Source organism: Ahaetulla prasina, chromosome 1 (genome assembly GCF_028640845.1).
Source record: "Ahaetulla prasina isolate Xishuangbanna chromosome 1, ASM2864084v1, whole genome shotgun sequence".
Taxonomy (NCBI): domain Eukaryota; kingdom Metazoa; phylum Chordata; class Lepidosauria; order Squamata; family Colubridae; genus Ahaetulla; species Ahaetulla prasina.
Window position 1 is genome coordinate 134,670,254 of NC_080539.1, and position 14,599 is coordinate 134,684,852.

Genomic DNA, 14,599 nt, shown 5'->3' on the forward strand with positions numbered 1-14,599 from the left:
AAAGTTAATTAAAAGAGTTTAAATAAAATACACAATAAAAATCAACGTTAGATTTTTATGCATAGAAAACAGATTTAAAGGACTTTTTTTTCTTAGACTTAAGCAATATGCAGTTTGTAAGCTTAATACACAGCTGGGAGAAGTACAAATTAAAGAAGCCACAACCCCACCGAGGCTAAGCTTGATGTAGCCAGCACTGGATCCAGTACCAGAGACCTCTCGTTCCTTAACAATTTTCTACAAGCGAAAAATCATGTTGCCATATGCAGTAGAAGATTTCACTCTTTATTTCTTACAGATGAGCTCGCCAGGTTTTTATCCTTACATATATTGTCTTGCATATCTGATGATATATTTGTTGAATCGTTTTTAGTCTCACATGAATCTTTTTCTATATCTTCCAAATGTTTACAGTCTTGGCTAACGTTTTCCTTGTTTTTGCCTTTATGTTTTTTTAAATGAGAAATAGTCTCCTTCTGATTCAAAGGCTCAACTATGTCCATTTTAGAGTTGTGACATTCAGCACTACTATTTTTTACCATACTGCTCTGCTTAACAACTTCAGGGGAGCTGGTTTTCTTACTCTGATCACTATCTATACCGTTTTTAATATGCTCTGTCTTTTTGTCATCATTTGTTTTATTCCTCGAGTTACAAATTTCAGATACGTTCTTCAGATCTTTTGTCTTTTTATGTTTACAAGTAGAGCTGTTGCGAAGGGACACTGGTGAAGGCAACTTTTTACTTGGTTTGCTTCCTTCCAGCTTCTGTTTCCTTGGTGGCCCCCATATGAAATGGTCAGAAGGTGTGTAGTGCTGTTGGGCAAACCGTAGAAGTTTTCTCCTCTCTCTCCGATCTCTAATGGTGTACACAAAATATTCCAGAGCGCTCTGTTTAATGTTGGGAATGGTTTCTTCCACCAGAGCCTCGTGTAGAATCAACTTCACAAGAGGCGGCTTGAAACTCTCATAACCAAGTTCACCAAGACTCTTCAGAATCCGGGTGATTCTCAGGTAATTATGTTGGGATCTGCAAAAAAAAAAAAAAAGATAAATTGGATTCAAAATGACAGAAAGAAAAATAATTATCTCAAAGGAAAAAAATGTAGCTGAAAAATCGTCACTACTTGTACCCTTGATGAAAGAAGGATTGGATGTCAAGTATCAGATGAAAGGTCTTCTAGATAAGTTGCAATCATCTCTTATATGTTATGGAATAACAAAAGAAAATAACTGACAAAAGTAGCGTTCCTCTTCTCTGATTGATTGATGGTCAGAGACCAATAAACAACAAAAAGAGAACTCAGAACCATATGATAAACCAGATCTAAAATGATTGGTACTAAAAAGGGGATATCAGGTGAATTTCTGCAAGATATGGCTGTTGTTAAAAAGTTGGCAATCTTTTTAGTGGTTGCCATATTAGGTCTTGCAGAGGGAAATCAGAAAGCTATTAGTCAAATGACTAAGGTTTCTGACAATCAGGTTTTTGCCAAATGCTATGAGTGACTGAACAATTTAAAGAATATAAGTCAGTGACTCAGCCTCTGTGTCTGAACATACACAAATATGGTTATCATATGGAAGACTAATATATCTGCCTAGTGTCATCCTAATAAGCAATGCATCAATTTAGGCCAAAGTAAAAAACAAAACAAAAACCTCTTCCTGTGAGAAACATGTAAGATGTTATAAAAATATCTAAGGATTGTCCAAGGAGGATCAGTAATTGCATGATAATGAAAATGAGTAAATGTAGCTCTGTCATTTTGAAGACCTAAATGCCAAATCCTCCATAATCAAAACCTTGATGGTCCAAAGAATGATATACAATATACCAAATCAGAGTCAGGTTGCCTGTCTACAGATGCTCTCTAGAACATTATTTTCAATGAGAAACTGACATGGCATTTTCTTAGGCAGCCTCCAAGTGAGATACAGCCATACGTACTATGTAAGAGCTTTTGAGGTTGGGAGAGGAACACAAAGAACAGTTTTTAGAAGTCTAGACTGAATAGCTCCCAAGAGAGAGGGGTAAACCCATATTTGGGCACCATATATCAGCAAGCCCACAATCTTGGCTTTATATAATTTAATGGCTGCAGGAATGCAATTACTGATTTGATAGTTTGTATATTTAAGAATCCTACTAGGGTCTGGGGGGTTCTTATTCAGCATTCATGTAATTGATTATTCCAAAAGTGAAAAGTTAGAAATGAATGCTTAAATAGTAACATACCAAGTCCTTAATTTGGTCAAATACTCTTATTATTAATTATTGAGATCAAAACTTATTTTTGAATAGTTGATTTCAAGAGATATCCCAAAGCCGAAAGTGACCAGTGCTGCTAAGCATCTATAGAGCTGGTATGTGTCATAATTGGGATGGTTGCATGATTTGCTTGATTGTTTCTTGTAAATAAGAATGGAAATTGATCAATGGGCAAGAGTTGGAGGACAAAAATGTAGCTCAGCGAAGGCCATGACTATGGTATAAATATATAAGTTAAACAACAAGGTGTATAGGTAGAAGCAGTTGAATCATATGCTTCTGGAGAATACCCTGGTCCCGGAAAAGACAGAATTCAGATCAGGTGAGGCCCAGGTTTTGTAACATTTAGCTGAGAAATAGTTTAGTCCTTCTAACTTTTATGCTACTGCTGAGTCAAGGACAACACTTGGCTTTATTCTTCTTAAAAGAATTTGGAGAAAATTAGCACCATTGATTTGTGCATTCCATCTGAAAGGTATCATCTTTTGAACCTGCCTTCCAACATTTCTTTGTCCTAGGAACAGCCGATGATGCACAGACAAGCAAAGGTTATGATAACGACATCACAGTTCAAGCAAAATATAATTATCAACAAATGACTCCATTATGGAAATAGTCCCATGTTTCCCAGAAGCACGTTTCTATTCTCATACAGATATATAATATGTATCAGTGCTATATTTATTGTCTTCTACATTTTGATAAAACTGATATTACATTTTTCTTTCTTTCTCTCTCTCTTTCTTTCTTTCTCTGTTTTTTAATGTGGGAGAGAACTAAATGAAAAGAAGGATACTGGATTCAGAAAAAAAGGTGTGGAAATGAAATAATTCTTGCCTATTATGTATATTTCTCCTGCCTTTGATATCATTGAGCCTCTTCATACATGTATTCCTCGACTTACGACTCTTTAAAGTTCTAACCTTGGAGCTACTTACAAGCTGGATTTGAAGTTTGAAGAGTTGTGTTGCCCCCATGGTCACGTGACCAGATTTTGGTCATTCAGCAACATGTCTACATTTATGTTAATTTGTAGCATTCCAGTCAGATGACTACATTTTTGCCAAAAAATTGGCACTTACATCTAATTTTCAGCAAAACCGTGTCCATAGTGAATCAGTGGTTTGCTTAATGACCACCACAAAAAAGGTCATAAAATTGAGTTGGTCCCATGACCAATCTATTTTACAACCATCACAACTTATGACCAAGAGGGAAGCAAAGAATGGTAACTGCTTAGAAAAACAAATCTGGAAAGAATTGTCTGGTTTTCAGTTCTCAAATATTTTCTGAAGACATAACTTACTCATTCAAGTGTTGGAATCTTTCTTGCCAGTTAGCAGCTCGTGCTACATTCCCAGTTTTATCAATTAATTTTATCCCGAAAAACTCCAGCATCATTTTGTAAGCTAATAGGAATCTTCGAATCGCTTCTTTTGTTTTTTTGAACTCCTGTAACAGATTTTTTTTACAAAAACGTACAAACATCAAGAGCATTAAATATACAAAATTATTCTAGTTTAAATGATTAAGTATTAGCATTACATTATGAATTAGATGCTTTACCTCAATTTCACAGGTTGTTAATTCTTTTGCATAGAAATTCAGTCCTTGCTCTCTGAGTGGAAACAACCTACGTTCAAAACAGATGTACAAGTTTCTCTGAAACTGAAATGGCTTTAACCAGTTTACTAAAAAGACATTTAAAAAATAAAAGATACCAACCATTGTATGTAAGTGTGATTGTGTTCCAACTTTTCATAATCTCCTTTCCATTTATTCAGGACCTCTTCAATATAAACCCCTATAAATATACCAAGGAACATAACTTTCTAAATACCATTCGGGAATGAAGTGTAAATATAAGTCAAAGTAAAAATCTAAAAAAAGCAATTTTTTAGATTAGTACTTATTGCTAAAAGGAATACATTAATATTTTTTCAATGGTTGAAGGGATAAGGAAATATAGGAGGTTAACTGTTGCCAAAGATCAAACAATAAGTCCTTTGCCCTTCTTTATTGGTTGAAGACCTCCAAGGTCTCTTCCAACTTCTATGATTATATGATTCTAAGTACATAATGTCAGTGATGCAAAGCTAACTTCAGAATCATGGTGTCACAAAGACCTTCAGAATGGCGTGAGATTTCCTGAGACTTCTAGAGAACCTAAGCTGAATCACACTGGAAGGATTTTTGATCTCTTTTTTCCATTAAGTAGGACAGCAAATCCTCACTGCATCCACATACATTGATGTTCTAAGTCTTAAACTCAGAGTAATGCCTCAAGGACCTGTTTTGGGGGAGAAAATTATGATGAGAACCCTGGCAAACAAGGTGAAGGAGAAATAAACTCAACTTAGTATGTGTTACTTCTATGTCAACATTCATAAAACAGAGCTATAAAGTTAAATGCAAAGTGGAGCTACTTCGGGCCATCTGATTTATATAGATCTGAAACTGAACTATGTATAAATCATACATTGATCATGGTACTGATTACTTACCATCGGGTTTAAAGGGAATTTTGTTCTTATAAAAGCGAAGGTTGCACAAATCATTCTGGTATCTCAGTTCTTTAAAGTTCTGCTGAGCAGAAAGGAAGACAAATGCAAAAAATGCTCCATAAGAAATAGTCCGGAACTGAAATAATTACAGGTATGGTTTTACATAATCCAAAATACAATTTTGCTAGACTAGACTAGAAGCAAGATAGATGGATAAAATGTAACAAGGTAAAATGGATTAAACATTTTAGGAAATTTGTCGATATCACATAGATATCATAGATAAGCCAATACAATATAGTAATAGTAAATGTATAAAATGAGTTACTAATAGAAGAGAATATTTGTGGCTCAGGATTGAACCGTGGGTTCCTTAGTGAGCTTGGTTGTTTTCTTGTAGTGCTAGAAGGGAGAGGGCTTGCTCTCTGTTTATATGTTTGTAGCATGTCCTGTCTGTTGGTGGGTATGCTCTTGATACAGGGTGTTGATCAGGGTATTTACTGCTTGATTGTTGGTCTAGTATTAATCTTGGAATATAGTATGAGTTATTAGACTACCATCCTGTAGTCTCTTATTTAGAAGAGACTCTCATTGAGTTGAGCAAGACTGATTTTTGAATAGTAACAGTGTAAAATTGCCCTGTTCAGCTTTAAGTACAATCTCTTAAACAATCTTAGAAACATTAAGAGTATATCTATGTGGTTGTTAGGAATTGAAAACAACTTGATGAAATATAGTTGTATTTTAATAACACCTATCTGCTAAACAAATAATTCCCTCAACACTGTCAAACTATTTACTAAGTCTGCACTACTATTAATTTTCTCATCATTCCCATCACCCATCTCCTTCCACTTATGACTGTATGATTGTAACTTTGTTGCTTGTATCCTTATTTATATCGATACTGATTATTTCCCAATTGCTTATTTGTACCCTATGACTATCATTAAGTGTTGTACCTTATGATTCTTGATGAACGTATCTTTTCTTTTATGTACACTGAAAGCATAAGCACCAAGACAAATTCCTTGTGTGTCCAATCACACTTGGCCAATAAAAAAATTCTATTCTATTCTAAAATGGCAATTGTGGGAGCCAGTAGAATTCACCAATATCTCCCATTATCCATTTCCAAGACCACTAAAAAATTTTCTAAGAAATTAAGTGTCTCCAACAGAACAGCAATGGGACTTAAGTTTAATACTGCTTTATTTTAATAAAAGCTCCCAGAATACAAAATGTTCTTACTGGATATTGATGACGATATTTATATAAGTCTCTTGCAGCATAAAAACTTCTCTTTGGTTTAGCTGTCACATCAACTGAATCATCCCCCTGAAAGAGCAAAAAAATTTCGGTGAGAAGCAGCAGAATGAGCATAACCATTTAATTTAAATCCTCCTACCAGGTAATTTTCAATTTACAACCATAACTGGGACTAGAATTTCCATTGCTAAGCAAAATGGTTAAGTGAGACAAACCTGATTTTATGACCCTTTTTTTGCCATGGTTGTTAAGAAAATGCTGCCGCTGTTAAGTGAATCACATGGTGACTTGTTCATTTCGCTTGTTGGAAGCTACAGCTGGGAAGGTCACAAAGGTGACCCTGGAGCATCCGTAACCATCATAAACCTGGGTGGGCATGGACAGCACATGATGCATCCCAGGGGGGAAATGTAAAATTTGTTACTACCGGTTCTGTGGGTGTGGCTTGGTGGAGGGTAATGTGACTGGGTGGGCGTGGCCTACTTTTTTTTTTTTACTTTTAAAAGCATTTTTTCTACAAGCTCTTCGGCCAAAGAGGCTTTGAAAGGGTTCTGGCGATTAGGCAACTCAGCTGGGATTGTCAGAACCCTTTCAAAGCATTTTTTTACCGCCTCTTCGGCCAAAGAACTTGTAGAAAAAATGCTTTGAAAGGAGTCTGATAATCCCAGCTGAGCCGCATGATCATCAGAGGCTTTTTTTTTAACTTTTAAAAGCATTTTTTCAGCCGAAGAAAAAATACTTTTAAAAGTAAAAAAAACCTCTGATGGCGTGGCTCAGGTGGGTATGTGGGGGGAAGGCGGGCCAGGGATTTTTGCTACTGGTTCTCAGAACCACCCGCTGCCATCACTACCGGATCAGGGGATCCGGTCCGAACCGGAAGCATTTCACCCCTGATGCATCCGGCTCACAGGCCACAAGTTTGACATCCCTGTTTTTAGTATTTTAATGGTAATATATTTTTTGAATTGTAAGCCATCCAGAGACATTGACTGAGGTGAACAGCTATAGAAATTGAACGACTGAATGAACAACAGAAAGAATGACAAAATGACTGAATGAATGAAGTGACCATTTCTGGTCCTGAAGTAGCATAATAAAGCTAACTAAAGTAATTGTTCATGGATAGTCAATGCTACAACTTACATCAACTTAAAGGAGCTTTGTGATCCATGTGAGTCCAAATAGTGTCATTCAATACCTTCCCATAACTAAGGTATTCTAGACACTCTAAGTACCTCATAACATAAAAATACGACAGAACTGATGCTATCAAATGGAATACAAGTGGTCCTCAACTTCTAACAGTTTACTCAATGACCTTTCAAAGTTACAATGGCACTGAAAAAAGTGACTTATGAGGGTTTTTCACACTGTTCCAGCATCCACATGGTCATGTGATCAAAATTCAGATGCTTGGATACCAACTCATATTTATGACAGTTGTAGTGTTCTGGGGTCATGTGATCACCGTTTGTGAACTGTGTTGCTAACCTAACAACTGCAGTGATTCACTTAACAATTTTGGCAAGAAAGGTTGTAAAATGGGGCAAAACTCTTTTAAAAATACTTGTCTCACTTAGCAACATAAATTTTAGACTCATTTGTGCTTGTAAATTGAGGACCAATTATTCATGGCAAAATCATACATTAATAATAACTTATAAGGTAGGATGTGATATTTATTTATTTAATATGTATGCTGTCTATCTCACCAGAGATGAAAGATTCATTTTTTTTCCTGCTGATGTTTGATTTAGAGCAGCTACTTTCTCTGTTCTGGAGGTTTGGAGATCTTTCAGAATGGATCTCAGAAAATATGAGGTGATCTACAAAGAGGCCAGGAGAAGAAATCATATTGTGCAGTTACATCGTAACTACAGGGATGTCAAACTTGTAGCCTGTGAGACGGATGCATCATGTGCTGGCCACTCCAACCCCTGGTTTAGCAAAGGGGGGAAAAGTCACAATATGTCACATGACAACAACACGACACTGTGAGTTTGACACCCCTGTCATATTGGAATAAATTTAACTAAAATTTAACTAAAAAAGCTAAGTTTCCAAAACTGTATTTTCAGTTTAAAAAACAGATAAAGTTAAAATCAGTAGGAGATAAAACAGTTTTTTTGTGCCAGGCAATGGTTAGAGAACAGCTAGACTTCTGTAAAACAATATTCAAATATATAGAATTGGCTGTGAAATCTCAAAGCAATCTTTGGAATGTCACCGTGTGCCATATCAGCAGACAGTAATAATCATGCCTCATAGTCTGAGCAATACTTTAAAAGTGTTGGAACTGTTCACATGCAGAGAACTATGATGAAAATAACTTCTAAACCATTTTTCTGCACACTAAAGGAGACTGGCTTCCACTGGAAAAAAATTCACAAAATTCAACATAATACATTTTAAAATAGCAGTGTAAAATTGAATATTACAAGTCAAAGCTTGAAACACACACTCATTTCTGGAGGAGGGTGAAAGCAGCTTTAGAGAGAAATCTATTGCATGAACCTTGAAACACAACTACAATATACCTCCGTGCAACTGTTCCCTTACTCAAAGCTAACTCGAATAAACTGTCACATAAAACACAAAACAACAGGTAGAAGTAGTTTTATTGTGAACAGGTAGTTCACAAAGGAGTGTTTCATTTCCTTATTATACTGGGGACCTCATTTTAAAATGTACAGTAAGTTATGAGTGTAGGACTGAGACACTGGCCCAAAACATTAACTATAGCAATTCCAAACCAATTCAAATGTTCAAAATTTTTGCACCGTTCATTTCCTATTCTGTTAACACACACACACACACACACACACACTTAACTGTAACTCCACATTAATTTTGGAAATCATGTGCTTGGGATCAGCAAATATTTTCTTTACAGTATCTATAGAATAGGGGTGTCTAACTCAAGGCCTGGGGGCTGGATCTGGCCCACAGAGTAATTAGATCTGGCCCATGGGGCTGCCCTGGAAATAGCGAAGGACCAGCCCGCAATGCTTCTGCCACTGAAAACGGAGTTCCCGGGCGCATGCGGTCCTCCTGAGTTTCATTTTCACTGGCAGAGGGTTGCAGGAAGCCGTGGCAACTGAAAACGGAGCTTGGGAGACTGTTTTTGCTGATAGAGCACCCAGGCTATCACAGGTCCCCCTGAGATGAATGACATTGAGCTGGCCACGGCTGCCCTGGCTAAGCCCACCCTGGCTCCCCAAGGTCAAACACAACCCTGATGCGGCCCTCAATGGAATCATGTTTGACACCCCTGCTATAGAATAGCACTTTAAAAATAGGTGTCTTTCTCGTATTTTTGAGAACCTGCTTTAATATTTGATGCCACTGCAACCTCCTGCACTCAGCTGACATAGGCAGGATTGGTCAGGAGACCAATAAGAAGTAGCAAGGTTATAGGCTAGATTGCAAAAATTACAAACCTATCCCCCCAAAAAAAACAATGGGAACCAAATTATGTACAGTTTCCAAGAAAGTTACGTTAATGTGGCTATGAACTCACCAGTGGAACTTTTCATCTTAGCAAGAACGATGCTGCCTATATTTTATCCAGCAAGAAGAAAAGATTCCTAAACAAAATAATGTATCATAAACGTTCTAGTGACTGAATCCATATCTCTGCCTATCTTTCACACTGAGTATGTTGGACTGATGACGACACAATCAAATTAGGTTTCCTAAACTACAGGTACTCCTCAATTTACAACCATTTATTTAGTGAACATTTGAAGTTACTACAGCATTGAAAAAAGTGACTTATGACCATTCTTCACACTTACGACCATTGCAGCATACCTGTAGTTAGATGACCAAAATTCAGACACCTGGTAACTGGTTCATAATTATGACAGTTGTGGTGCCCCAGGGTTCTTTCTTCTGCAACCTTCTGACAAGCAAAGACAATGGGGAAGCCACATTCACTTAACAAGTGTGTCACTAACTTAGCTGCAGTGATTCACTTAACAACTATGGTAAGACAGGTCATAAAATGGGGCAAAACTCTTTTAACTGTCACGTGTAGCTACAGAAATTTTGGACTCAGCTGCAGTCATAAGTCAAGGACTACCTGAATTAGCTATGAATGGCTTCCAGTTTTTTTTTATTATTTATTCTAAATTTTTAATTTCGGCCCAATTGAATAAGTTTTTTAATTGTATTTTAATTGTGTTTATATTGTAACATTATTGTGTATTTTATTTGGCTGTGAACCGCCCTGAGTCCTTCGGGAGAAGGGCGGTATAGAAATTTAAATAATAAATAAATAAATAAATAAATAAATAAATTAAATAAGGTGTGTGTGTGTGTGTGTGTGTGTGTGTGTGTGTGTGTAAGTCAAGTCTGTCTGGTGACTTAAACTGACACTAATCCAAGAAATACGTTGAGTGAAATATTTGTAAATATTAAATACACTTGAATGAAGACTTTAAATGATCAAAATAACTATTTATGTTTAAGAAAGAATATGCAACTGCATATCCAGAATCAGAGTTGATGTTTTCTGATGTTAGTAACATTCACATAGACTTCAGCTGGGGTTTGGTTCAGAGCTGCAGATTAGGAAATAATAAGCACCCTTACAGTGCAATCCTATATACAGTATATCTATTCAGAAATCAGTCACATTGTTTTCAAGAAGGCTTACTCCCACGTAAATGCATACAGGCTGCAATCCATTCTGTTTTAGTGGCTCTCCTTTTCATTAGTCATACTTCTATTCTTAACCACATTGTATCAGATAAAGCATTTTAATCATTATCCATCATTTTTAAAGATTGGATCCTCCCAGAGATCCAGAATAAAGCTGAGATTTGCATCTTTGCATTTCAACAATATTCATCTAGTCAGGAACTTTACCAACTACATAAGAAGATACCCAGGCAAACTAATACAACTGCATTGTTACTGTATATTGTATTGTGTAACATTCTTACTATTTCTGTAACAGCTTTATTAGTCTTCCTTTATAATTAAAGTAACACTAATTATTTTTCTCATTATCTAGAGTTGGACAACATTGAATTAAAATAACTAATGATCTATCTGTCTATCTCAAACAACTTGGAATGAAGACTTTTATGCATGTGTTTAGACACTTTCTTGGGAATGCATCTTTTAAGGAATATATAGCTATTAATAAAGACATAGGTAATGCCAATGTTTAGCTATAAACTGTATTTTATTTTCTCAGAATCTCTGGGCAGTGGTTATTTTCAGTGGCCAGGTTTCTACTAGCATCCTGTCCCTTACAAATTAGTATGTGGTAAATGAAGTAAATGATTTGAGGTTTACAACAATATGATTCTAGGACCATTAACATTATGCAAATGCATTTAAAATGATTACTGAAATAAAAGCATGTGCCAGGAGAGAGGTAACAAATTTATAATGCCAGACTAAGTTTTGCCTGAATAATCCCAAAGTCCTTGAGCCTAATGCAAATAGAGTTCCACAGATTATTTGCTATAGTCAACTCAAATCAAATGCAAGTTGAGTTCAAATCTTGAAGACTTTGTTGACACATCTAGGAAGTTTTCTCAATAGCAACTGTGTAGGTCGATATACATGTATATCCTGCCTTTCTACCCATGACCAAAAGGTGAACTATTTAAAGCATCTATAACGTTTAAAAAAAAAGACGCAGTAACTTAAATATACTGATGTTGTGAAGGAGAGCTAAGAAAAGTAGTTGCAAAGGAACTCATAATTAAGTGTATAAGTTATATTTTCAAAATATAAATTCAAAATTCAAATTTAGAAACTACAATATAGTTTGAAAACTATGTATTATAATTTTAAAGTTTAATAAAACAAAAACCAAAATAGATGTATAGAGAAGATAGAACTGCTAGAAAATAATTATTAAATAAAAACAGTGAAAAGTTTACAGTATAGTGTTTGTAGTACGTTTTCTTTCCATATTTTAAGAGAAAATGGTACTCTGAATTCTATCAATACACAAAATAATACAGATTTATTACTATATGTTTTGCCCTTTGCTAAATTTCAGAAATGTTTTAATTAAACTTATACCGTATATTTCTAGTCAAAAGACATCATTTATGTGTATGTCCATTAAATTTAGCAGGACTTCCTGTTGGGATATATATATATATCCCAACTGCAAAGCAAAGCACCTATTGGAATGATTTCGGAAAACAAAACCAGGCAGATGTTTTCAAAGTGCAAACAGAACACACACACACACACACACAAATCTTGAATGGTGTGTGTGTGTTTGAATCTTAACTGTAAAGCTCTCTGAAATTTGGCCCTGTGTTCTAACTCCTATACTTTTACAGGAGTCATTCTATGGTAGCATACAGTATTATATTCAAATAGACAAAATAGACAAAATTATTTTTTCTTTTAATATATTAAGATAGTGAATTGAAAACAGTATTTGAAAGCTGACCTCTCGTTTCCCAGAAGAGAATAAAAATATATCCATTCTAAGTTTTTTTTTCTAAAGAAAAGAAACCACCAGAGAGTTTGATAAAAGCAGAAGGAGGGAACAGCAATCTCTTGAAGCCTCTTCTATTAAGTTATTTTCGTTCTAAACAGTGAAACTCAGGTCGGATCGGTAAAAGCCTAGAAATGGTTGCTCTCCATGAGACCCTCAAGCAAACCTAGTTCTGAAATTGCATTTTGCCTTCACACATACCATTCTCTGAAGTAGAGGTTGCAGAGGGAAAGCAACTTGGATTAGGTATGTCCTGTGACTCTTAATGTTAACAATCATGCCACAATCTTTTCAAGAGACAACACCAGGCCGGCTTGCTCAGTCTGCCAAGGAGGAATGCAACAAACCGCAACCCTACTCCACACAGCTCCTCTTTCCACAACCATGCCCCGGGCGCAACAGGAAAGGAAAACCAAACCCAGACTTGGAATGACCAAGCTGGGGGCAAGAGATGGCAAAACTAACCCGGCGCTTCCGAGATTTTCCTCCTCGCTTACCCGTCGAGCCCGTTTTCTAACCCAGGGGTGGGTGAGTGGGTGGGGATGCCGTAGGCACGCCTAGCTTCCAAGTCACCAAAGCATGCAAATCTTTCACGGGGTGCGGAAGGAGGCAGCGAAGGGGCAAAGCAGCCAGGAAAAGGTGAAAAGGAGCCAGAAATGGCCCGGGGGGAGCTTTCGTAACCTTGGCATCCACGAGCCTCCCTCTGGACGCCCGTTCCAGGAAAGAGATGCTCAACCTTGGAAAGAGAGCGCAGCGCTTGCCAAGGTGAGCGCCGACGGTCCCGTCCAAAAGGCGCCCCAAGGAAAAAGAGCTCCGGCGCGCGCGCCTCAGCCCGCCAATCTCCGCGGCAGAAGTTTGCAAGGGGTCCCAGGTTACCTGTTCGGGCCCGGGGGCTTCGGTCTCTCCCTGCTCCCTGCCCTCGGTTTCGTCGTCTTCTTCGGCCCCCCCGTCTCCTCCTTCCTTTTCCGCCTCCTTCTCCACCGCCACCATCTGCTCCTCCTCCTCCTCTTCCTCAGCAGCCCCTTCGCGCTTCTCGGCGGCTTCCGGCCGGCTGCCTGCCGCAGGGAGCGGTTCCTCTGGCGGCTGCTGCTGCTGCCGCTGCCGCTGCCGCTGCCGGTCAGCCACTGGGTCGTCGCCGTCGCCGCCACCGCCCGCCTGCTCCAACGGTGGCCCTTCTTCTTCTCCCCCGCCGGGGTCCTGCACCTCCGGCTCCGGCTCCGAATCCGTCTCCCAGGTCGAGTCACAGTCCTCCACCGTGGTGGGCTCCTTGAAGCTGACTCCGCTCAGCAAACTGCCCATCGGGGAAGCGCTGCGGGAGCCCGGCGACCCCTTTGCTTTTTTTTTTTCCTCCCCTCCGGAGACGCAAATGGGGCGCGCGTGGGGAGGTGTGGGGGGGGGGGAAGATCGGCCGGCTCGGAAGAAGGCTGCTCCTGGAGGCCGGAGGGTGGGTGGGTGACCGCGCCGGGACGCCACAGCCGAGCGGCAGAAAGCGACAAGGAGGTCGGGGAAGAAGAGGAGGAGGAGGAGGGGGAGGCGGTCAGACGCAGAAGGCAGAAGCGACAACAGCCAACGCGCTCTGCTCCTTCCTCCCTTCCTCAATCCCCAACCCGCAAACACGCGCGGGGGTGGGGGAGGAATCGAGAGGAGGAGCTGAATGCTCCGGGATTTCCACAGGAAATACTGAAGCCGGCCCTCCCTTGGCCGCTGCAGCAGCGGCAGTAGCAGCAGGTGCCGCCTGAAGGAGGAAGCCGAACTGAGCGTCTCGCCGCCAAGCAAGTGGCGGAGGCGCGAGGCGAGTTTGGCGACACGCGTGCCGTGCCCGTCTATGGAACTTCTCCCCCCAACACGCCCGCTGTGAGGCTGGGGTTGTAGGCCTCTGATAAGCCTCGGAGAACCTGAGAGAGGAAGGGAGGGAGGACGGGAAGGAGATGGTGTTGCCAACACCCCTCAGCTCCTCAGCAAGCTTTCTCCCCCCCCCCGCCTTGAATCTTAGGGGGAAAAACCCCACTGATCCCGCGCATAGGGGAGCAGGGGCGCCTAGTGGGACGCTTCATCCCTTGGGCGGTCGAGTTTTGAG

General features: G+C 39.1%; 1 protein-coding gene across 3 annotated transcripts; it reads right to left on the minus strand.

Annotated features, from left to right (window-relative positions):
• Window positions 1–272: 272 nt before the first annotated feature.
• Window positions 273–14,369, minus strand: OGFRL1 (opioid growth factor receptor like 1). Of its 3 annotated transcripts, none has more exons than XM_058176430.1 (7): window positions 13,399–14,369; window positions 6,027–6,113; window positions 4,776–4,857; window positions 3,997–4,075; window positions 3,838–3,904; window positions 3,578–3,723; window positions 273–1,029 (listed from the first exon to the last, which is right to left on the minus strand). In XM_058176430.1, exons 1-7 carry the CDS (start codon window positions 13,819–13,821, stop codon window positions 279–281), a joined length of 1,635 nt encoding a protein of 544 aa, XP_058032413.1. In that variant the 5' UTR covers window positions 13,822–14,369; the 3' UTR covers window positions 273–278. The 3 variants fall into 3 exon arrangements, with proteins under 3 accessions (XP_058032413.1, XP_058032420.1, XP_058032429.1); XM_058176437.1 differs by having other exon boundaries at window positions 4,776–4,854; window positions 13,399–14,368; XM_058176446.1 differs by lacking the exon at window positions 6,027–6,113 and having other exon boundaries at window positions 4,776–4,854.
• Between the last annotated feature and the right edge of the window lie 230 nt (window positions 14,370–14,599).